At 34.8% G+C, this 26,990-nt stretch overlaps 1 protein-coding gene across 1 annotated transcript in view; it reads right to left on the bottom strand.

Annotated features, from left to right (window-relative positions):
* Window positions 1-26,990, bottom strand: part of Polr3B (RNA polymerase III subunit RpIII128) — a 494,506-nt gene that overhangs the window by 445,736 nt on the left and 21,780 nt on the right. Inside the window, exons 3-4 of the mRNA XM_090412337.1 lie at window positions 18,205-18,269; window positions 13,910-13,985 (exon numbers count right to left, since the gene is read on the bottom strand). Coding sequence (XP_090268463.1) covers window positions 13,910-13,985; window positions 18,205-18,269 — 141 coding nt within the window. The remainder of the gene's footprint in view (window positions 1-13,909; window positions 13,986-18,204; window positions 18,270-26,990) is intronic.

The raw sequence follows: 26,990 nt of genomic DNA, 5'->3' as shown, positions 1-26,990 counted from the left end.
TTTCTATATTTAATTTACCATCTTCAGTAAAAATTGTGCCTAAGTAGCTGAAATGTTTTACTTGTTCCACAGGTTCTCCATTCACAACACAGTTGACATTTTCAATGATTCTGCCTATTTTCATTGTCTTTGTCTTTTTATTGCTGACCTTCATACCATATCTATTACAACAGCTATTCAATTTAGTCAGAGAATCTTGCAGACATGTAGCGGATTTAATTAGAAGTATAACATCATCCGCATAAAGCAAAGAGCTGACATTAACATCTCCAATTTTGATATCAGGTTTAATACCACTTTCCTTCATAATGTGATTCATATAGATAATGAATAACAGACGGGATAATGTACATCCTTGTCTCACACCAGATTTAACATTAAACCATCTTCCTGTACTTCCTTCAATTCTAACTGCTGACTTACAACTCAAATAAAGACTAAGTATTGCTTGATATAATGCCCCATTGACACCATATAACTGCAGCGTATTGAATAGCTTCTCTCTTGGCACCTTGTCATGTGCCTTTTCCAAATCGACAAAACTTAAATACAGATCTTTGTTATATTCCCATGCTTTCTCGACTATTTGTCGTAAAGTGAGGATCTGATCCTGACAGCCTCTATTTGGCCTGAATCCAGCTTGTTCTTCACCAAGCTTTTCTTCCACAATTCTTCTCAACCGTTTCTCAAGTATACTTGCATAGATCTTGCCAGGAACACTCAGTAGGGAAATACCTCTGTAATTCTCACATTCAGTTTTATTTCCCTTTTTATATATGGGTATTATGAGAGCTCTACTCCAATCATCGGGAATTCGTCCCTCTGTCCAGGCTTTCTGAACTATGCAGTGCAGCCACTGTAAGACTCTTATACCACCATACTTCAGCATTTCTGGTCGAATATCATCTACTCCTGCTGCCTTTCAACATTTCAAGCCTTTGATGGCTTTTTCTACTTCAAGTATGGATATGTATTCCTGACTGCATGCCTGGTCAGTGTTTTTTTATCACTGTGCTGTCATCACTGCTTGTTTCATTTAGCAGTTTTTTAAAGTAATTACTAAATACTTCAAGGATATCTTTTTCTCCTGTTTTAATGTCACCTTTATCATCTCTAACTCCTTTTACAGCACTCTTTCTTCCATTCCTAAGTTTCTTCAACAACCTCCAGAATATTTTGCCACCTTCTTGATATTTATTTTCTATATTCTTGCCAATGTCCTCCCATGACTTTTGTTTAGCTAGTTTTACACACTGTTTAGCTGTCTTACATTTGTCTCTGTAGCCTGTAAGAGTAAAAGCTGACTTATTTGCCAGGAACTTTTGATATGCTTTCTTCTTTTCCTTCACTGCCTCTTTAACTTCCTGTGTCCACCAGGGAGTTCTGATTTTTTTATCCTTGCACACAACCTCACCACATGCCTCTCTGGCAGAATCAATCAATGTTTTCTTCAGAGTTTGCCACTGAATCTCCAAGGTTTGATTCCTGTTCTCAAACTCTTTCATTTTCTTTTCAATAATCTTTCTGTATTTTAGTTCACATCTGAGAGCTGCTCAACTTTTATTCGCGTTAAAACTTTCTTACATGTTATTCTTTTCAATATGAAATTCAATTTTATCCTGCTCAAGACTAAATAGTGATCACTTCCAATTTGAAATCCTCTGTACACTCTGGTGTCCTGCACCAGGGAGAAAACATCACTATCAACAATAACATAGTCAATGAGACTTTTCTTATTCCTAGCCTCTTCTCTCCATGTGAAATTGTGCACATTTTTATGTTGGAACATGGTGTTAGTAATAACCAGTCCATGTCCTGAGCAGAAATTCAACAGATATTTGCCATTATTATTAGCTTTACTCTTTTCTCCAAATTTTCCCAAAATATTTTTGTATGTCTCACAATCATTTCCTACTCTGCTATTTAGATCTCCAACAAGGACCAATTTTTCCTTTTTCATTGTGTCAGTTGCTTTTTCTAAAGCATCAAAAAATTCCTCCACTTCTACCTTAGTAGAACCTTCTGTGGGACCATAGGCACAAATAAGTCTCATTTCCAGTTCTCCATTCTCATATTTGCCCACATTACTCTACTTGAGACTGCCTGTCATTCAAGAAGATTAGCCTCGTATTTTGTGTTGAATATTATGGCTACTCCTTCTTTTCCTTGATTGTCATTGCTTGAATATAACATTTTGTATTTATTGCTCAGAAAGATCTCACCAGTTTTGGTCTTTTTTGTTTCAGTCACCCCTATTATGTTGATCTGGTACTTATCTAATTTCTCAGCTAGCTCCATTTCTTTGCCATTCAGGCTTCTTACGTTGATAGTACTGATCTTTAACTCTGGTGATGTTGAGTTGGGGTTTGTTTTCAGATTTGTTCCAGTAGCTGACTTTTCGCTATTCGCTCTGGTTCCCTGGCGAAAACAACGGGGGGGGGCCTTGTTTAACCGGACAATGCCCCAGCCGGCATGAAATTTTGTCATATTGTACCATCATTTTTTTATTTTGGTTTAACCAATAAGAATACAATTTGGTCGGCTAAATCCCAAATTGCCAGCCCATCCTCATTCGTTCAGTATCAAAGTAGATACCCAACAGGGTGCACCACGAGAAGGTGAGGATTGGACATTAGGTCAGAAGCCCTGGTCGGTTCTCCGCATTCCTTTAAAGGCTATGTGGAGGTCTCCTCTCAGTTATACAGCTTTGACCCTTATGTGCATAACAAAGAACTGAGATTAATATCTCCAATTTTGATATCAGGTTTAATAACACTTTGCTTCATAATGTGATCCATGTAGATGATGGATAACAGTGGAAATAATATGTCACCTTGTCTCACACCTGATTTAACATCAAACCATCTTCCGATACCTACTTAAATTCCAACTGCTGCCTTAAAACTCAAATATAGACAATGTATTGATCGATATAATGTCCCATTTACACCATCTGTAAATGAGACATTTTCTCTTGGCACCATGTTACATGCCCTTTCCAGGTATACAAAATTTAAACACACATCCTTGTTTTATTCCCATGATTTCTCATCTGTCTGTCTGTCTTATAGTGAAAATCTGTTCTGATAATCTCTATTTGGCCTGAACTCAGCTTGTTCTTCTGAATCTCAAAATGTTTCTTAACCTTTTTTCCCAGCATACTTGCAAAAATCTTACCAGGAACACTCAATACAGAAATTCTTCTGCAATTCTTATATTCAGTGAAATCTACCACAGAATTTTATCTTTTTTATATATGGATACTATGAGAAATCTATTCCAATCATCTGGAATTCGACCCTCTGACCAAGCCTTCTGAATTATGCAGAGTGGCCACTGTAAAACTTTCATATCTCAATGTAGTTGTAGTTTCACTGTTAATAAATGCAAGGTGTTACACTTTGGAGTATAGAGAAAAGATTACATACCATATTGGTGGAGCTGTACTTCAGGAAGTAGATGAGATTTGGGATTCTGGGATGATGGTGGTTAGTGGGCTAAAGTTCCAAGAGCACATTGCAAGTGTTGTGAAGACTACATATCATAGTGCTGTTATGATAAAAAGTACATTGACATGTAGGGATGAAAAAGTGATGGTGATTCTATATAAGTAATTGGTCTAACCACACATGGATTACTGTGCTCAAATTTGATCACCTAGTTTTCAATGTATGTGGAAACACTAGATGATTCAAAGACAAATGAGCAAAGTGATATCAGGACTCTGGAGCATATTGGTTATGCATAACATTTGAGGGAAAGTGGATTACAGTTTCGTGGGGGAAGATATGATTGAGACCTTCAAGTTAGTTAAGGAATTCTATTAAGATTAATACAAAAGAAATTATATAAAGAGTGGATGGTAACATGGGAAGAATGAGAGGCCATCCCTGGAAGTTATATAAAGATGTGAAGAAGAAGGATATGAGGAGCATATTTTTTACATATGGAGAGTTGTTGGTTAGTGGAATACACTGGCAAAATGAATTGTGAATGCAGGGAGTGTAAATTTAGGTGAGAGATGAATTTCATTGCCCAGTGTGAGACCACCACCCTGCTTAGAGATCAAGCATGGAACTTTTTTCAAGCCACTTCAGGCCTCCAATGGAAGAGGTGGTCTCATATAATGCAATTTCATTGCATAGTATGAGACCACCACCACCTTTCTTTCAATTCTAACTGCTGACTTACAACTTAAATGTAGCCCATGTACTCTCCCCATATAATTGTAATGTTTTGAAAAGTTGTTCTGTGGACACCTTAATGTATGCCTTTTAGAAATTTACAAAACGTACGTACAGATTCTTGTTCTATTTCTTGATTTTATGACAAATAGTTGTCATTTTATGACAACTATTTGTCATAAAATGAAATGTGATCTTGACAACTTCTATTTGGTTTGTTTTTCTCCAAGTTTCTCTTTCACGATTTTTCTCAGCCTTTTCTGAGTATGTTTCCATAAGTTTATTAGATCTTCATCTTATAAGAGAATTTCTCTGTAATTTTCACATTCAGCTTTATTCTTCTTTTTATAGATGGAAACCACGAAAGCTCAACTCCAATCAACTGAAATTCAACCTTCTGATCAGGTCTTTGGTTTGTTTTTCTCCAAGTTTCTCTTTCACGATTTTTCTCAGCCTTTTCTGAGTATGTTTCCATAAGTTTATTAGATCTTCATCTTATAAGAGAATTTTTCTGTAATTTTCACATTCAGCTTTATTCCTCTTTTTATAGATGGAAACCACGAAAGCTCAACACTCCAATCAACTGAAATTCAACCTTCTGATCAGGTCCTCTGAATTATGCAGTGTAGCCACTGCAAAACTCTTATATTTATATTGTTGAGCATTTCTAGTCTTATGTCATCTATTCCATTTGCCTTTCCATATTACAGGCTTTTGATAGCTTTTTTCTACAGTATTTATATGTAATCTTCTCCATGGAGAAGAAATCACATGAAGGAATTGTCAAGTTTTATGCAAAATCTGTATTTCATTCAGACTATATATATATATATATATATATATATATATATATATATATATATATATATATATATATATATATATGAGAAATTTTATTTTACAGAATTTTTGAATTTTCTTCCATAAATGTAGATCTTATTATTTTATATAAAGAATGGAAACTATCCATTATGTAAACAGTAATATTCAGCACCAGTGTATAAAATAATTGCAAGTTCAAAGAACTGATTTAATAATGAATGTATATGCAAATAATTTGAATACATGTACTCAAAAAAATGTTTTATTTTAAATTTTAAAAAAATAAAAAAATAGTTGTATAAAATAACTCAGTTGGTATAGATGAAACCCTTTGATCAGAAAGACCTGGGTTTGATTCCCGTGCATGACATGAGGAACCTTTATCTGGTGTCTTTCGACTCAAGGTGAGTTAGCCGGTCTCATATGGAGGTAGAGGGTTTTTTCACTTGGAAACTAGAGTTTTTTTGTCCTTCAGAACAGGCAACCTGCCCCCCCACACACACACGGACTTACAGCCATAAGATACATATATCTGACCCTCATTAGAAGGGCTCAACCCCCCCCCACACACACAGAAGGATGGGGAAGAAAGAGAGGAGAACCTAATACAAATAAATAAATACTACCATATGAAAGTGCAATTCTATATTCCTAGAGGGATGTGGAAGAAAGAGAGGAGAACCTAATACAAATAAATAAATACTACCATATGAAAGTGCAATTCTATATTCCTAGAGGGATGTGGAAGAAAGAGAGGAGAACCTAATACAAATAAATAAATACTACCATATGAAAGTGCAATTCTATATTCCTAGAGATAAGGAAGAGGGACTACTGATTGTAATGATGAGCCTCTGGTTTCTTTTGATTCTTTTGTAGATAATGCACTACTGTATAATCATAAAATAGAAATACTGCTAGATATTCATATACTTTACTTGGTGCAGAAAGAAATAAGAAAATATCTCAAAGAATGTATGTATGTATGTATACACACACACACACACACACACACAGATGAATGTGTAAACATGTGCCTGCCCATTTGCAGGAAAGGACATGTTACATAGTCAAGCAAGTTCCTGCCAGATGCAGCATATGTGTAAAACATGGCCTTATTAATTAATGCATTAACATGTTAATTAGTTACAATTTAATTTGGAGTAAATTATACTAGGCAAAAATTACATTCTTATTTTAATCCATTATCCAAGTATAAGCAAAGTCTGTGCATGAAGTATCTGCACAGACTTTGCTAATACCTCATTTTAATAATATAATACACAACATTGTTATTTACACATGGAAAATACTTCTGTACCAATTTATCTCTCAGTATCACACCTTTATCAGAGCACACTAAATAATTGTTCACATTCAGTAGTTCTGTGGGATTTCTGTTTGCATTCACACTATTCAGTGAATCCAAAGCATACACTGGAGTGGTAATATATACATGTATTGCACTGTTGAGGGTACTGTTACATTCTGTTCTCTTTATTAAGATGCACAAGTTGTAAATGCTAACTTAATTGATTATACAGGGTTTCACAAAAGTCACTGTGCATTTTTGTGAAATTCAGTGAATTAGAGATGAATGACTTAATGCACGATTACAAATTTATTTTTATACAAAATTCAAGTTTGAAACTGAAAAAAATTATTACATACAAAGGTCAAGACTAATTATTTCTTTACACACACCTCATCAATATCCCTGCAAATTTCAAAATCACTCAGAATTTTTCAAAATTAGCAGAGATAATTTCCTTTATTGCCTCCCAAATGCATTGTCTAAGATCGGGTAAATCTTGAATCTTTCTGTGATAAACCTCTGATTTCTCAATGAAATAATGTATTTGGGGTTTCATCCACTTTTTCTGAATGAAACCCCAAGCAAAAAAAAGGGACTTAAATCCAGAGAAAGTGTCACCCAAGGTCTAGGTCCTCCATGCCCACTCCACCAATTTGGAAAGCATCTGTTGAGACATTCCTGGTCAGTTCGAGCATAACGACATGGTGCTCCTCCATCCTGCTGAAACACTACCCCTTCAAGTACACCATCATAAGAATGTGCTGAAACATATCAAGGTACACAGTTCCTGTGAGTGTTGTTTCTGCAAAAAATAAAAATCCATAAATTTTTGATTTCATCATCATCAATACTTGTCAATGAACTGATTCAATGCTTCCACATGCTGTCCTTGAGTACCCACTTCTGTCCTCATTATGCATAGATCCAGTTCTTTTAAACTTATTCACCAGTGTTCTAATCACCCTCTATGTAGGACTGGATCTATGAAATATCCTTGAAAAGCATTGTCTATCACAACACTTCATTCCTTTGATGTAGGATGTTATTAAGAAATTAATGAAAATTATAAAAAACATCTCTAACACATTACAAATACTTATGTTTTACGTAAAAAAAGAACAAATATTCTTGTTGTAATGAAATTTATTAGAAAATCACATTGTTTAACCCAAATGCACAGTGACTTTTTTTGGACCCCCCCTGTATCTAGAATCAGGAGTGTCACAAGTTTGTACTCAATTCAAAGTGCATAGTTGAATGAAGATTTCTATAAAGAATGCAACAGGAAAATTACATACCACAAGCATTTAAGATAATATAAGAATATAAGACTAAATTAAAAAAATCTTATTAACATGTTGCAGGGTTTCTAAGCAACTTGCACAAATTTTTAAGTGAATGAGGCTATGAAAATAAACATATATAAAATAAATAAATAAATCTGCTAACACCTTTAACTCATCAAAGGGAGTAAGCGAGAGCATTTAGCGATAACTAAGTTTTTGAAGAGTAGTGAGCAGACCTCCATCCTTAGCTAATCACAGAATAGCTGGCCCAAAACTATCTATTGGTAACTTTAACTGGTGCCCGAGAAGGAGAGTACAGCAGACAACTGCAATCTCACAGTCCCTAATACTATATATATATATATATATATATATATATATATATATATATATATATGTTTTTTTTACCCTCATTCCTTCCCTCCTCTTTTACCTGTCAAGGATTTTCTATTCAATTAACCGCTACCGTATCAAGAATAAGGTGGTTAGCTCTATACCTCCCAGTGTGTCCCATGTCTGTAGATGCATGTATTCATGGGCGGGTTTGCCTGTTCTGGGGGATGAAAAACCAGAGTTTCCGGTTTCCTCCATATGAGACCGGTTAACTCACCTTTAGTCAAAAGAGACCACATAAAGTTTCCTCACATCACTGACAGGAATCGAGCCCAGGTCTTTCTGACCAAAGGGCTTCGTCTATACTGACTGAGCTACAGAGGCTCTCTACACTACATTATATATAACACTTATATACATAACACTATATATTATTGTCTCAAATAGTATAAGTTCTACGGGCAATTTTTGAGTTTAGCAAATGAGTAGATAGTGACTCTGTGGTGCAGACTACCTTTCTGCACTTAAGTCCATTATACTATACTACAGAGACTCCACAATACAGGTTAAAGTTAGAAGTAAACAAAAGAACCATGCAAAAAATTGAAGTCATTTTTTTCTACATGCAATCTTGATTATTTTCAGAACTTAGAAATACTGATATCTCTGCATTTACAATAAAAAGATTTAATGAAATTACAGGCATATGCTCTATATAAGTCTTGATCATTTAACATAAAATAATGCTTTATCAGTCTGGTGCAGCCTAGCAAAAGTCAGGCACAGCAAGTTCTTAAAAAATAAAATGTGTGCCCCCAAGTATTTTCATTTTAGATGAAGCAGCATAGTATTATAAATATCTGTCTCACATCAGCTTTCCTTTTGTAGTAGCTCAGTAGCATGTCACAGCCAAGCAATCTGGCTTCTTAGAAGCCTGATATTGCTCATGATAGTATATAATGCCACCCTAAGACTGTAAACTGTGTGTATGTGTTCTTGTGGCAGGTTTGCCTACTTTGCAAGATGAAGAATGTGTTTCTGGAAAGGAAAACCCTGCCACCTCTGTATGAAAATGGCAAACTCACCTTCAACTGAAAAGTCCTGATAAAGATTCTTCACACCCTGGTGGTATTCAAACTCATGTCTTTCCAACCAAAGGACTTTATCAATATTGACCATGCTACAGAACGGAGGCTTTGCATTACCTTGATTACCTTGGTGACCTGTGTTTCACTCAAGATTTCTCCACGAGTGCAGGTCACAAAGATGCCTCCAATGATCTCGATCCTCTCTCTTCCATGTTATACCCATAGATTTCACTAGTAGATCTTCCCATCTTGTAGGTGGTATTCCTGGTTTTCTCTTTATTCTTGGTTATCAGTTGAGTATTCTATATGTCCATCTGTTATTCCTAAGTCTGGCTATGTGACCTGCCCATCTCATCTTTCTTTCGTATACTGCAGTTACTACATCTTTTATGCCTGATCTCTTTCTTAGTTCCGTGTTCCCTGTGACAATATCTGATTCTAACATGTTCCATTTTGCCGATGTTACAAATCCTATGTTCTATTCCATGCTGCGTTATTCTGAGAGTCTCTTCTTTTTCTTGTCGTGTTCCATGTTTCTGATCCATATGTCAGTGATGGAAGAATGTCACTATTAAATAGTTTTGCCTTTGCAGAGATGTCAAGATTTGGATTAGTGTTTCTTTTAGTCTACCACGCAGTTTCTTTCTTTTTGCTAGTTCTTCAGATAAATCGTGGACCCTACACGATAACTACATCGTGGACCCTACATCCACATGATAAAAGAAATTAACAAAAATCAGACCACACAAGTAACCCTATTTGAGGCTTTGAACAAATATCAATAACACAATGTTCATATTTGCATGCAAATATGAAAATATATTTTCATTCCATCATCTTAAACATTCATGAATTTCATACCTAACCCACCTATAGAGTAAAATCAGCCTAATACTATATTTTCATTTATCAAAAAGAAAAGGAAAGGAAACATGATCAGGATTAACCTTTCATACAACCAATACGGGCCACTAAATATTATGGGGGAAAAAAAAAATGGAAATGCCATACACTGATCAGAACTGTTCTTCTTCTTCAGCCCATTTTCTGTCCACTGCTGGACGAAGGCATCCTCCAGTTCCTTCCACCTTCCTCTGTTCCTGGCAATGGTTGACAAATTTTTCCCAACAAAATTTGACAATTAATCACTCCACCATCTTTTAGGACATCCTCGGAATCGTTTCCCTTCTTTTGGAATCCAGTTCATTAGTATGGTGGTACATCGCTCATCTTCTCTTCTGGATAGATTTCAGTTGCTTGTGGTGAAAAATGATGTCAGTGATATGAGTCTGGCTTCTTATCCAGGTGTTCTGCTTTTTATCTTTTAATGTGATGCCTAGCATCAACCTCTCCATTTTCCTTTGAGTTGTTGCTAGTTTATCAAAACTGTTACATAAAATTTAAGGAAGCTTCAAAAATGCTCCACAATCCCACAAAAGGTAATATAAAAAGAAAAAAAAAGAAAATGCTTGATACTAGACCAAGTCTGGTCTGCATTTATTAAAATTCTGACACCTGTAAACATGTTGTATCCAAGGATACAACATGCATTATGTCATAGAATGTGATTAACTAGATCTTGTTCTGTTATGCATACACTGTTTGATTCAACTCTTTTCACTCTGTCATACCGGACTGTTGAAGCTCAATTTTTTGTGTGATTATACTTTCTAGGTTTTTAAGCAGTTAACACAGGACCTTTTCTTCTGATGATTTAAGTTCGATGACTTACACAAACTAATTGTTTTATTATTTTAAAGAAACTATTTCTCTTTGCTAAATATGTAATCACTATAACAGCATCTTAATGACCAGTTATTAAACCACAGAAATAACAAAATAGAAAATTCATGATATCTAATTAAAATTAAACTGAAATTAAATAGTTAAAGGAATTGCATTTCATGCTGAAGTTAGAAATTATGATCCAATGAAAATTTTACAAAAATAAATAAATCGTACAACTACTGCTTATTGCCTGTAATACTTTCATCTATGTTATTAAAATTGTATTACTTTACAGATATATTTCATATCAACAGAACTATTACATTCTATATCTTAACTATTGCTTATTGCCTTGACAATATCTGCTCACAGTTTACTGACACATATAGGGTGTTCTTGATCATTTAACACAGAATATTACAGAACTATCAGTCTGTAGTAGCATGCTGAAAAAGGCTAAGTTTGAGATCAACTTTGAAAAGATCAAAATGTATGAGAAGTAAAATTAAAATCTTGAAAAGAAAGTAATTTTTTGGAATAACTATAATATTGTTGTCTTCAAAGGCATGGAACTAAATGAAAGCTGGATGGGAGTAGTCTACGATTGAAAATTGAAGACCATTTCAAAATAAACAAAGTGAAAATTTGTGTAAAACTATTTATTATTATTACAGCAACTGTAATGGAGTCAGCAGACTCATTATAGGAGATCCACTTAACAAGCAACATGTCTAGCATATTGAAATCATTTACAATCAGTGTATTCATAACTCACTATGGCAATCTGTTCCACTCACCAACAATTGTCCACATTTTAAAAATAAATAAAAATAAATTTTTAAAAAAACCTATCATACCACACCTTCATAACACTTCCAGGAATGGCCTCTCATTCTTTCCATCTTACCCTCTACCCTTTTTATAATTCCTTCTGTGTTAAAGTCATAAAATCCCTTAGCTAACTTGAAGATCTATCACATCTTTTCCTTCTAATTACCATGCTGCAAAATCAACACTCCAGTATCCTGATATCACTTTGGTCATTCATCTTTGGATTCTCTCCAGTCTTTCCACATCATGATGAAAACTAGGCAACCAAATCTGAGCACAATAGTCCATGTGTGATCTTACCTTATACAGAGACACCAACACCTCCTTATCCCTACATGTCAATGTACTTATCATAGCAAAAATATTATGTTCGGCCCTTGCAACACTTGCAATGTATCTTTGAAACTTTAGTCCACTGTCTACCATCGTCATAAGATCACAAACCTCATCCACTTTGTGAAGTACAGCACCATCAATATAGTATGTAGCCTTGTAACTCTGCATTCCAAAGTGCATCACCTTGTATTTATTAATATTAAAACTACAACCCCCACTCATTTGTCCAAGCTAAAAGTCTTTTAATATCTTCCTGTAAAGAATTAACATCAGCAATACCCCTGACAATTCTACCTAACTTTGCACTGTCAGCAAACATTTAAAAATTACCCCAGTCAATCCACATGAAATATCATTAACAGTAATAATTTAAACATTAGGGGACAAGAAAAGAACCCTGAAGCACCACTGATCACCTTCCTTTTCTGAGACACATAATACAACTTGCTGGTATCATTCATAAAGCCCATCTTCAATCCATCTAACCAATCTATTATCCAATGCCATTGTCTGCAACTTATATGCGAATTTGTCATGTGGTAATCTATCAAATGCCTTTGCAAAGTCCAAGAATATCACTGTATACTTCAAAATCCATCATCATCAAATCCCTGACATGTATCCTCAGAAAATGTACAGGATATTATGTTAGTACTACATAAAAAGATACATCATTACTAACTTCCTATGAACAATTTTCCGCCAAATTAATCTGATATCTGTCAAACTCCAATATTATCAGATCTTATATTTCTGTCTTCCATGGCACTTCTTAATGTATCCAAGAATATCACTGTATACTTCAAAATCCATCATCATCAAATCCCTGACATGTATCCTCAGAAAATGTACAGGATATTATGATAGTACTACATAAAAAGATACATCATTACTAACTTCCTATGAACAATTTTCCTCCAAATTAATCTGATATCTGTCAAGACTCCAATATTATCAGATCTTATATTTCTGTCTTCCATGGCACTTCTTAATGTATCAATCTATCTAACTTTGGTCTTCCTATGAGTAATTTTCCTGCCATCTGGGCAAAGAACTTTTTTTTGCTAACTTTCCCTTTCCCCATTCTGTTTAAGTGCCTATACCACCTGCAATTAAAAAATCCAATTTTTTTAATATGATGAACTGCCATAACAACATCTAATGGACTATTTTGAGTAATTTCTCATTTTTTGTGTTTAAACTTTTAACCGCTGAAGATGTAAGTCAAGCGACATACGAAACTTGTCGGGTTTATCTTTATTTATCTTAATAAAGATATGGTCACAATACTGAAATCTTTCTTTTGTGAACGTAACTTTCTCTCCTAATATCCTCATTTCTAATGTGATACTGGCACTGATTCCATCTGTTTTATTCCCCTAATCTTTCTACAAACTCTCATTTCTGTAGTCTCTAATCTTTGATCAAGTGTTTTATATCAAACCCAGCTCTCGGATCCATAGGTTAAAATTGGTTTCAACACTATTCGAAAATCCACTCTTTATTAAACAGGATGAAGAGTTATATGAGGATTTACTACATGTATGAATTATGTACGATTTTTATTGCGATTTCATCAACTGATATCAATTGTTATTCTATAGTATTTTGTCTCTAACTGCACTGAGAATGGAGGAGCTGAAACTATACCAAAACTTTTGCTTTTAATATTTATTTTCAATGCAATGATTTTGGTTATTCATTTCCTTAGAACAGGATTGGATTCAAACCCAGGTGTTTCCAATTAAAGGGCATCATTGTTATCAAATGATCTGCAAATAACATCTATAATAAATATTAACTATTGATAATGACTAAATTATAAATAATTCCTTAATACTTAATAACATAAAACATGACTTATGTGCTGAAATTTAGTGTCCAACATATTTAACAGAGTAGCATTATGTATACCCTCTAAAAAACATGCTATTTCATATTAAGAAATACAATCATTATACACATGCAAAAAGACTAATTTCCTACTTGATGTGGTGATATTGGTACAGAAGTCGTAAATTCTTCTTCTACACTTGGATTTCCAACTTTAATTCCTGTATACCTATTTGCAAAATTAAATATTACAAAAATATGTAAAATTATCCAATAAGTATCTCTTATAGTGAAGAACTGTTTCTCATAAATAATAATAATAATAAAATTAAAATAACTTGCAGACATTTATGATTTATGTTCCGTTTCTTGTTTTATATCTTACTGAATAACAATTTTGCTCTCTCTCTCTCTCATACTTTTCCCTTTTGTACAAACTGATTTGATTGCATTATACAGAATTATATTCTTAGCTATATATATATATTACAAAAAAAATTATTTGAGATAAGATTTTTGTATAACAATACAGTATTATAATCTGGTACAAGATATCATTTCATAACAAAACTGCTAACAACATAACAGTAATAAGCTTGGAAGCAAAATTGTCATATACATACACACATCTTCAAGGCCCACTCCTCCTAATTGGGTTGTGGGGGCAACAGCTGCAAGAGGAACTTCCAATGGTCACGATCCTCTGCCACCAAGCTCAGGTGTTCTGGTGGGATTCCCAAACGTGTCCACCCAAGGTTTTGGATATAATCTATCCAGTGAGTCCTTGGCCTTCCACGTGGCCTCCCACCCTCTGGCTTGGCAAAGAGGACCTGCTGAGGGAGCCTCTCTTGTGGCATTCTGACCAGGTGCCCGTATCAGCGTAACTGTGATCTCTCAACACGGAGAAGCAGCGGTCGAGTATTGAGGATTTCCCGAATTGCAGAGCTTCTGACTCTGTCAAGTTTTGTCAGCCCCGCAACCACTCGAAGGAACCTCATTTCAGTCGCTTGGATTCGTGTCCGCATTCTTTCGGTCATTACCCAACTCTCATGACCATAGGTGAGGATGGGGACATAGACTGTATTGAAGACAGCCAACTTTGCCTTCTGGCTTAACTCCTGCTTCAATACTACCGAACGGCCAAGCTCCCGCAATATTGAGTTTGCTAAGCCAATTCGAGTATCTAGCTCTACGTCCCATTTTCCATCATCCGTGAATATGGACCCAAGGTATTTAAACTTCTCCACCTGTCTCATTGGGACTCCACTTACATTTAGAGTGCACTGGGATGGTTGTCTTGAGACCACAAATGTTTCGGTTTTGGCCACACTGATCTTCATTCCGGAGTCTGCACAAACAGCTACAAACCTATCCAGGGTCCGCTGGAGGTCATCTGTGGAAGAGCTAAGCAGAACTAGGTCATCTGCAAAAAGCAGACGTCCAATGCTACATTTTCCAATTCTGACACACTCACTGCCTTGGCTGTGCCTATCAATCCAGTCCATAAATATTATGAAAAGGAGGGGTGACAGAACACACCCTTGGTGGAGGCCAACGGAAACTGTGAAAGGTTCAGACTTTGTGCTGTTTACCCTGACACAAAACTCTAGGCATTCATACAGGGACTTGATGGCAGCTAATAGTTGACCATCCACTCCATACTCCTGTACTACTTGCCAAAGCTTATCCCGAGGAACCCGGTCATATGCCTTCTCCACATCCACAAAACATGTGTAGACATTCTTGGTATATTCCCAAGATTTCTCAAAGACTTGCCTTAAAGTGAAGATTTGGTCAGTTGTGCTTCTACCAGGATGAAAGCCACATTGTTCTTCCTGGAACTTTGACTCAACTATGCTCCTTCACCGTCTTTCCAAGCACTTAGCATAAACTTTCCCAGGCAGGCTGAGCAGAGAGAGATGCCACGATAGTTACTGCAATCCTTCTGGTCTCCCTTCTTAAAGATTGGTATTATTATGCCTGTCTGCCATTGCTTTGGTACTCGCCCAGATATCCAAGCAGCCTGACACACTCGGGTCAGCCAGAGAACACCGTCTCGATTTAAGGCTTTTAGCATTTCGGGCCGAATTTCATCATCTCCAGCAGCCTTGCCCGATTTTAGCGATTTTATTGCTAAATGGACCTCTTCTGCTGTGAGACTAGTCATTGCCCCGATCTGCACCTCTTGGATGTTCACAACTGCTGGGCCACCCAGCAGTGTCATATATTCATGAAAAAAAAAAAAAAAAAATCAATGAACCCATATTTCACTTGCAAAATTGAAATAAAAAGAATAGCTATCTCAATTGGCATCCTCTACAAATACAGCTCCCCTTAATATATAACTGCATTCAGAATTATTCCCTTGCTGCTTTTATCTATTGCCTTTACTAATCTCCTAATCATGATCAAATTGAGATCTTTAATTTAAATCTTTGTTTCCCCTACAGTCATATTATCCAAACAGTAAGATAATCTACTCTGAATACTTCAATGTCCAAATGGCTTCCTTCTCTAACTTGACTTATCAAGTTAGAAGGAAAGTTGAAATATTTGTTAAGAGTAATTACTTACTTTACACAAATTATTCACCAATGAACCAGATTATCAGATAATCTTCATCTCATGTTTTGGACCTCTTCTTAAATAACTCTCTCTCACACACGTAAATGCTTGTTTGCCAAATATGCCCCTAACTTTGTCCAAATTTTTTTCTACAGATCCAGTTTCTCCCAGGCAATCTCAGCCTCGTGTCCAATGGCACTATAACGGTATCAAAGGGATGACATCAAGGATTTCTGTGCCTCTTTCCAATAGCATGATTACTATCTCCTAATCCACACATATACTCTGATCAAATAACTAAAGTAATTCTTGCTGGAATGAGAACTTTCAATCCTCACAAAGCCCCTAAACGCTATCCAAATCCTGGTTCTCCAATCTGTGAAGCAAAATCCTGAAATCAGCACACCAGATTTCAGGTATGCTGAAAACTCAAGATGTGTACCGCATTGATGGAACTGAGCTCCAGGAAATAGATGAAACTGGGAATTTGAGGGTTGGTAATAGATAGAGTTGAAGTTTAGAGGACATACAGCTTTAGCTGCCAAGGTAGCTCATAGGTTTACTTGGCTATTGAAGAACATACTAACAAGCAGAGACAAGGAAGTTTTATTCTTCTTTATAAAGCCCTGATATATCCACATCTGGATTACTGTTCTCAGGTCTGGTCAGGGATGTAAAAGTAGTAAAGAGGATCCCAGAGAGAAGTGACCAAGATGGTGAGCACTTTGTCTGTGGAATAATCCCCATGAGGATTGAGGGTTTGTGGGATGCAGATGTGTGGACCAGATTTTTCACTTGGAGAGTGGTAATTGAATGGAATCAGTTGCCAAGGACAGTTGTTAGTGCACTGTCTGCTGATGGATTGAGTCTGGGTAGTGACCCTTTCCATAATATATAGTATTATACATGTCTGTAAGGATATGCATTTTGCATTATGGGATACTAAAGCAAGTGATGTAAAGGCATATACAAGTTGCCTCTATATACAAGTTGCCCAGTTGTGAAGTTAGTTCATGTGCAAACTCTGTTTGCTTACACTTGGATAAAGGATTAAACCAAGAATATAATTTCTTGGCCTTTTAATTAATTTATAGTATAACCAAGTGAAAAAACTTTCAATAGGTATGATGGATATTGTGTGAATAGTGTAAATCTCATGTAATAAGTCTCTGGACTCCATGGATGTGCCCATTCAATAACTATAATAATAAAATCATGAGGAATGCATCACTTGCCTCTACCGTCTGATGTGCTTTTGAATCTTTGTTGGGCAGGGAAAGCAGTACTAGAAGGATTTATTTTTGTTACAGCGATCAATTTAAGAATTAAATCATACAAAAAAAATAATATTAAAAAAAAAAAACATATCCAAAAAGAGGTATTTTTCTTGAGCTCCTCATTTCAGTGATCTAAAAATAACAGTACCTCTGTAGTATAGGTGGTATTGTGTGCTCTTTAAATAGGAAAACCTGGGTTTGCTTCCCATGCTAAAATGAGAAGAATATTTAAAGATTCTTCAACTGTAGATGTTAAGAAATCCCATATGGAAATGTCATGTTTCTTCCTGTGGAGATTTTCCTTAGCTCCACAGATTACAGAAATAGTAGATGGAGATATCATGCAGTCACTATGTGGGTACCCTGTCATCTGTGAGGATGCTCATATATAAAGAGATCTAAAGGAGCCAGGGGATAAGCAGCATCATGACCAACAAGAACAAAATTATTTATAACCAAATTATGAAACTCAAAAATTGGCATTTTTTTTAAATCTAGTGTGCTTTGGGAGATGGGATGAAAGGCATTACACACACACTACTGGTAGAATATGTGAGCACACAAGTGCAAACTCATAATACTAAAAATATAAGGCAAGAAACTCACTTCAAGAAAAAATTTGGATCAGCATCACATGTCACTCTGTCATTTGCTTTCACTATCTTCTTAATCTGAAAAAAAAAATAGTAATCTAGAATTTATTATAGAAAAAATGATAATCATGCAAATTATTGTGGGCGGGGGGATAAATCAATACCACTTTTCAGTGAGTGAAATACTACTTTAAGAGTAATATAATCAAATAAGAATAACTTAATTTAATGTCGACTTAACATCGACAAATACTTTATTCATTAGATGATAAATAAAGCAAATAAAATGATGGATGCAAAAACAACTTTAATAAATGTCAAGACTAACTTCAAACTTTCACATATTTGTCGGCGGGGGGGATAAAACAGTAACTTGGTTGATTTTATTTTCACCCACACACAAAAACTCCCAAACATCAAATGATATGCAGAAGTGATATTTATAATCGTCTAGAAATAATTTTTAGAGAAAAAAAAAATTACTTTATTTCAAACTTCATTGCCTTTAGTGTTTTGACCACTACAGAGAGCAGCATCCAAAGCATAAAAATATGTCTACACACACACATAACTGTAATGCAGACTAAAATTTTTTGTGTTATACTACCATTAGTAGAACTAAAATTAAATTAATGGTATTAAACAATTAAGAGCTGATTAATGAAACCTATTTTTGCTAACCTTATTAACTCTTTCCTCTTCTTATAACCTTATTTTAATTTTTGAATTTTTAATAATCTTAAAATATACACACGCTATTCTTCAGCAGTTTTATCACTTCCACAAACATATCCACAAAGCCTATAGCAAAGTAATCTGTTGATGATATTCTTCTTCTTGAAGAGGTAGCAACAGCCCTTTCCCTTAAAGTTTTCTGCAGAAACTAACATCTATGAGACAGAGGATGAAAAGAGTATAAGAGAGGGGGGCCATAAATCAACCAAAAAGCTCTCTTCTGGACTGTCAAGAATTTTAGAGAAGTCTTAAGTACACCATCCAAAATGTGAGAGCAGTAATCCAAAGTTTTTTTTTTTATTATTTATTTTTATTTATAAAAATAAATAAAAAAATTTTTTCAGTTTTATAAAACTGAAAACAATTTTTTTAATATGCAGCTCTCCATCCACAGGAAAGGCTTTTGCAAACCTATAGCACATTTGTGCTGTGTTAAGTATTCTTTTATATTATTATTAATTTTATGTTTTTTTATATAATTTTTTTATTTATTTTTACCTAGTCTGAAAACCCTGCTCTAGAGACCAAACAATGAACTTTTTCTAGCCACTTTAGGCCTTCAATAAGTGGGGTGGTGGTCAATGAAATTCATTTGCCATCAAAAGTCATTCACAAACATCTGTGCCCATGGGGGATTCAAACTTGCAATCTGTTGGTTGCAGAGCAGATACACTAACCACTCAGTTAACCAAAGTCTGATCAGATGTGAGATTTGTACAGGGTACAGATCAGTACACATTTAAAGATCAGTGTTTAGAGTATTTTTATAGATAATCTTGATGTTGGAACACTGCAAGGTTTGTTTTTTCAATTTTTTAGGAAATGACAACATATACTAAAATATTAATTAAAAAAACTTTAATCAATACCTTCCTATATTTGTAATGCTACATTGCCATCTTCTGGGAACATAAAACTATGATATGTGCATGCAGGCACTAACAACAAACAAATGAAGCTGAAGGCAACTGGCACTGGTCCTAGAGTCCTAAAGGTGCCCCTAGCAGGCTCTGTTAAGAAGAGGGGGGGGAGGGGTAACTGGTTTTAATATTTTCTGGATTTTTTGGGATTGTAGCCATTGGCTAAGAAGGTGTTAAAGATATGGTTAAGTTCTGTAGTTAGGTCATTGTTGTCTGAACAGATTAATTTAGCCCTGTTATATAAGGTTTTAAATTCAAATTGATTGAATTTATTGATTCCATAAGGTAGGGGTGTTCAGCCCATCAATCGCGATCGACCATTCGATCACAGAGCGATTTTTGGTCAATCTCTTGTGTATTCCTCCTTACTTACAAATTTAATTAAAACTGAAAACAATTATTTATCATTATTTTGTATTATTTTTAATTCGCTTTAAGTGTATTGCTACTGTTTATTTATTTTTCGTTAAAATTGTCGAATCAGTAATTTTCTTATAAGTCCGGGTAATTTGGATCAGTGGAAGTCAAACAGCAAGCCGAGTGAATACGATTATAAGCAAAGTGTAAAAACTCGATTGTAGCTTAAATATTAAATATTCCAAAGTGATTTTTTACTTAGGTTAAGTCCCATGTGAATATTGTAAAAAAAATAAACTTTGTTTGTCTCGGTATAGTTTGTATGAGATGTTTTTCTAAATAACTCTTTTGAAGCTAACTGTATATACTACTTTAATAAGAATATGTTAGAGTGTTAAAAACAAAGGCAATGTTTTTGTCCCTAAAGCTGTACATGGCGGCTAATATTAAATAAAATTAGGAAAGATTGTTATTGAAACTAGTATGTATGAGAAAGGCTTGCAAGCTCTAAGTGTAAACATCTCCGAAGTCAGTCAGAAAGAGTTCAAACAACTTTCCGATGGCTGGCAACTTACAATCAAAAGAAAGCGGAGGAGAACAAAAGGCGTACCGAACTTGAAACTTAAGATGAAAGACTCATACCGATTCTTTGGGGGGTTGCCAAACTTCATGGAGGTCTCAGAGGAGGCCTAATAAAAAGGGACTGAAGCAAGCAGAAGGGGTCCCGGTTTCAGAATGGAGCTTCTCGGTTCGAGATGCCGCTAGAGAGAGCCTACTTCTAGGTCGCAGACAAGGTTTCAAATTGCTGAAAGGAAGAGTTCCAATTGCCGGAGAAAAGTTTCCAGGCCAGGTTAATGTCAGACATTCACCAGTGTGTTGCGTTTTCATTACAATTTGATGAATCAAACAACTTCTCTGATATTGCTCAGTTAATGGTATTAATTCACATGGTATTTCAAGATTATTCAAGTAAAGAAGAACTTTTGAAAATTATACCATTATTGGGAAGGACTAGAGGGAGAAAACATTTTTTCAGCATTTGATGAATTTGCGAAACAACACAAACTTCCACTTTTTAAACTTGTGTCTATTACTACTGATGGTGCTCCTGCAATGATAGGTAATAAATCAGGCTTAATTTTTCATTATGTAAAAACGATGACAAATATCCAGATTTTTTAACGTACCACTGTATTATTCACCAACAAGTACTGTGTAGTGAAAGATTAAACAAAAGATGTTTTGGATATTACATTTAAAATTGTAAATTCTGTTCGAGGAAAAGCCCTGCAATGGCAGTTATTTAAATTACAGGCAGATGATGATAGGGAACTTCTGTTGTACAATAATGTTCACTGGCTCAGCAGAAGTCAATTTTTAGAAAGATTTCTTGTATTAATTAACGATATAAAAAATTTTCTTCATGAAAAAGGAGATATTTATCCACAATTGAGTGATAAAAGATGGTTGTTACACTTATCATTTTTAGTAGATTTCTGTACGAAATTAAGCAATTTAAATTTAGAGTTACAAGGTAGAGATAAACTTTTTAAACTTGTGTCTATTACTACTGATGGTGCTCCTGCAATGATAGGTAATAAATCAGGCTTAATTTTTCATTATGTAAACACGATGACAAATATCCAGATTTTTTAACGTACCACTGTATTATTCACCAACAAGTACTGTGTAGTGAAAGATTAAACAAAAGATGTTTTGGATATTATATTTAAAATTGTAAATTCTGTTCGAGGAAAAGCCCTGCAATGGCAGTTATTTAAATTACAGGCAGATGATGATAGGGAACTTCTGTTGTACAATAATGTTCACTGGCTCAGCAGAAGTCAATTTTTAGAAAGATTTCTTGTATTAATTAACGATATAAAAAATTTTCTTCATGAAAAAGGAGATATTTATCCACAATTGAGTGATAAAAGATGGTTGTTACACTTATCATTTTTAGTAGATTTCTGTATGAAATTAAGCAATTTAAATTTAGAGTTACAAGGTAGAGATAAAAATTTAATTGACATGTTAAGTTCAATAAAAACTTTCCAACAATAATTACTTTTATTAAATAAAATTAGTTTAATCCTTTATCCAAGTGTGAGCAAACAAAGTTTGTGCCTGAAAGTATCTTCAGGACTGGGGTAAGGTTACCACCTCACCCCAGTCCTGAAGATAATTTCAGGCGCAAACTTTGTTTGCTCACACTTGGATAAAGGATTAAACTAATTTTATTATACTCTAACCAAGTGAAAAATAAACTTTCAACATCAATACTTTTATTAAAGAAAAATATAAATGACCGCGAATTTAGACATCTCCCACATTTATTAAAATTTTTTGAACAAAATCAAGAAATGCTTCGCTATGATTTAAAAGAATTTACTCATGAAATAGAATTAGTTGAAGAAATAAATTCAAGATTTACAGATTTTAATAAAACTGAAATGATTGTATCTTTTATCAATAATCCATTTCAAGAAAACTTGAACATCACAGAAATTTCAAATAAAATTAGTGGGCTGTTTGATATAAACCAAGCTGAAGTAGAACTTGAGATAATAAAGATTCAGAATAGTTTACATTTAAAATCAATAAACAATGAAGTCATTTGGAAGTATGCACATGAAAAATTCCCAATATTAACTAATATTGCACGAAAAATTTTGTCGTGTTTCGGATCGACATACTTGTTAGAATCCGCTTTTTCAAATATGACCGTCATAAAAAATCAATTAAGAAACTAAATTACAAACGATCATTTGGATGATTGTCTGCAATTGGCCACTTCTTCATATCAACTTGACTATGAAAATATTGCGAGGTCCAAACAATGCCAAATTTCATATTAACTTTTTTTTTTTTTGATCAAGCAGCATTTCCTGTAACTTGTGAGTTTGTAATCAATCTGTTGTTTTTTCTAACTTTGGTTTTCCAAAATAGAGAAATAAATATTTTATTCCAATATATTTGGTTTTTTTTGTTGTATTAAAATAATTAAAAGTGATAAATAAATTATTAAATACACAAATAAAGTTTTTAGTTGTTTATTTGTGCATAATCAGATATCAGGTTGGGGGAACGTGATATCTATACAAGAGAGTAGATCGCCGAATAACCTTTTATAGAAAAGTAGCTTGTGTAGTAAAAAAGGTTGAACACCACTGCCATAAGGGATGTCAAAGTTTAACGCTTTTTCTTCAATAAATTGAATAAATTTGAAGAAAAAGCCTTAAACTCAGCCACACAAAAACCCAGTCTGGCACTACGCAGGTGATGTGTACTCTATTTGGCCACATGGCTTAGACACACTCCACAACTTCCTAACACTAAAACAATCAACACCCCAGAATCCAGTTCACCTTGGAAAACGAAAACAACAAGTCTCCTTTTTCTAGACACTCTGATTACATGCCAACCTGATGGATCCCTGGCTTTTTCTGTTTACAGAAAACCGACCAATACAGGTAGATACATTCACCAACAATCACACCAATCCCCTTACAACAATATTGGATTATAAAAACCCAATATAAGAGGGCTAAATTAATCTGTTCAAACAACAATGCCCTAACTACTGAACTTAACCATATCTGTATCACCTTCTTAGCCAATGGCTACAACCCCAAAATATCCAGAAAATATTAAAACCAGTTAACCACAATCCTCTCCCTCCCCTTCTTAACAGAGATTACACTAAATCTATCACCATTCCATATATCCGGGGCACGTCTGAAAAGCTCACAAAAATCGTAAAAAATTATGACCTGACTACCTGTTACAAACCAAATAAGAAATTGGCATCCCTTATCCACTCCACCAAAAACTCAGTATGGTGGTGAGTGTATTCCCACAAGCTCTCTGGTCAATTTTCGCATGAAACTTTTAGTTTCTGTATTCAGCTTTGAAATGATGTTGGATTTAATATCCACTTAATTTGTATAATTTTGCATCACTGAAATGAAGCCTTTTGGCTCTTTATTTTAGTAAATACTTTTACACACCGACCAAGAGTTCGCTTACAGAAAATACACCTCCCCGACGCTTTGAGTTCCTTAGTACTGAGAGTTTTTGCTCTCCTAGATTTCTACCTGATGTCTGACGAAAACCAATGAGTTTGAAACAGTTGTGTTCATAGAAGGCAATATACGGGCACTTTTAGCATCTGTGCTTTCCTATTAGGTTCAGCTAATGCACCTTGTAGTATGGCGGCGAGTGTATTTCTGCAAGCTCTCTGGTCAATTTTTGCACGAAACGTTTATAGTTTCTGTATTCGGCTTTGAAATGATGGTGGATTTAATATCCACTTAATTTGTACAACAGTTTTATTTTATTTACTATTTCCATATTCTGAATTCTTTCTCCCCACTTTATTTGTTTTTAGTCCACTTGACTTTAAGAGTTAATTTTTTTTAATATTTGATTCTATAATTTATATAATTTTAAATCGTATACCTAAAGCTCAAAGGAGCCTCCATAGCTCAGCTGGTATAGATGAAGCCCTCTGGTAGGAAAGACCTGGGTTCGATTCCTGTCCATGACACGAGGAACCTTTATCTGGTCTCTTTTGACCGAAAGTGAGTAAGCCGGTATCATACGGAGGTAGGGGGTTTTTTCACCCGGAAACTCAGGTTTTTTGTCCCCCAGAACACACATGGATTACAGTCATGAATACGTCCCAGCCATATGCCAGTCCTGAGCCCAGATAAAATTTACAAGTAAACCTTTCGTGGGTGGGAGCCACATAATAAAAAATAGATTTGGCTGGGACTTGCTGATAATTTGTTAGAGAAGTGCATTTGTTACAATAGGGTTTTCTATAGCTAAACTTAACTGTAATAGAATAAATAAGGCTAGCACAGTGAAAAGTTAAGTGAATAAACTTATATGGAACTAGAAAGAAATCAAATTACCCAGTCAACATTTATACATAAAAATGTTAAAACCAATTTAAACACAAGTCCGAGATCTGGATAAGAATTGAAACAGTTAATCAAAGGCTAGAGACCACAGGTATGAAAATTCCAAGGAAAATAAGTGCAGTAAACAGACTGTATCAGTCAAATGCAGAAGCCCATCAACATGTCTGGCTAAGATAGCTGGTTTCAGATCCCAAAGGGTTATTCTTTTTTCAAACAAAATATACTAATAATGTAGACAAGAAGTCACATCATACACTAACCATCAACAAGTGTAAAGGGAACTCCATGTAGCATACTGTGGGTATTTACATTCCTATTCAAATAGCAACAATGATTTCAATGCCATCACCTATCCTACACACACAACTCCCAAAAATGGTCAATAGCCACTGGTTGCCATCTTTTCCATTCATGTCAGAAAAGTTAATGTCACTCTTGCTTGTGCAATTTTGGCTTTCACTCATCACATAAAATAGATTTTTGGTGTCACAGAGTTTGAACAACACTTTTTCCTACAGTTACATAGCACTGGAGTTAATGAGTCTTTGCTATTTTTCTGTTATGGGAACAAAACATTTTTTTTCCAACTCCCAGGAATTCCTGGGATATGGAAAAAAAATGTGGAAAAACTGTTGGGAAAAAATAATAAAAAGTATACAATATGGCTCAGGAAATTTACTTTTAAATATAGTATTAATTTATATGAAATATGTTAACAATTGCTAAATAATCTCTACTGATAGCTGGCCCAAGACTATCACTAACTATTATTATTATTATCTGAGCCCTCCAGGGAGTCAAGGACTCGTCAAGGGAGGCTATAACTCACCCAAACTAGCTGTCATACATTACATTCCCTTAAATTCATTCACACTAGATGCATTCACTACCCCTAAAGGCAAACTATTCTACTCACTGCTCTGTGAGAGAAAAACCTAGCTCTTGACTGTAAACAAACTTAACTTCCATGGATGCCTCTATGTTCTCAACCCACCTTCCACATAATGAAAAATTTCAGCAAATGATATCCTATATCACCCATTCAGAAGTTTACGGACCTCTATCATATCACCAGTCTTTCTCCTGATAACTGGAGTCTGTAATCCACATACTAGCATCTGTCTTCATAATCTAAATCCCATAATCCAGATATAAAATCTTTGCAACTCTTCTTTGCACCCTTTCCACAGCTTCTTTATTCCCTTGAAATCTGGGAGACCAAATTTGCACACAGTAATCCAAGTGTAGTCTTATCAAGACCGTATAAAGAGGCAAAATGACTTCCTTATCTTTTTATATTACAAAAGTTTGCTTCAACATTGCAATTATCCTCTGAGTTGTGTTTGCTATGTGATCATTGAACTTCAAATTCCAATCCAAGATCCCTTGCTCAATTTCTTGTAGCATAACTCCTCTAATATAACATGCCGCTAGAAATCTAATCAAACTAAAGTGCATAACTTTACAATTACTAACATTACACTGACAGCCATTTTCGTTTGCCCAACTTTCCAGCCTATTCAAATCATTTTGTAAGGTGAATATCAGTAGCATCCCTGATTGCCCTGCCAATCTTCACATCATCAACAAACAATTGCACATTTGATGTTTGACCCTGCCTGATGTCATTAATGTATAGAATGAACAATAAAGGCTGAAGGACTGAACCCCGAGGTACACTGCTGGTCACATTAAATCTGGCAGATTCACACCCACTGTATACCACTTTTCAATATGTCTGTCTGTCAACCATCCCCTGATCCAAGTTAAGAGTTCGTATTCCAATCTCATATTCTCCAGTTTATGCAACAGCCTTTAGTATGGTATCTTATCAAATGCCTTAGAAAAATCCAACGTAG

This window comes from Typopeltis vanoorti, chromosome 22 (assembly GCF_054136105.1).
Source record: "Typopeltis vanoorti isolate ZY-2024b chromosome 22, IOZ_Tvanoo_1.0, whole genome shotgun sequence".
NCBI lineage: Eukaryota > Metazoa > Arthropoda > Arachnida > Uropygi > Thelyphonidae > Typopeltis > Typopeltis vanoorti.
Note: the sequence above shows the minus strand (reverse complement) of the source record. Positions and strands in the feature narration are given on the sequence as shown.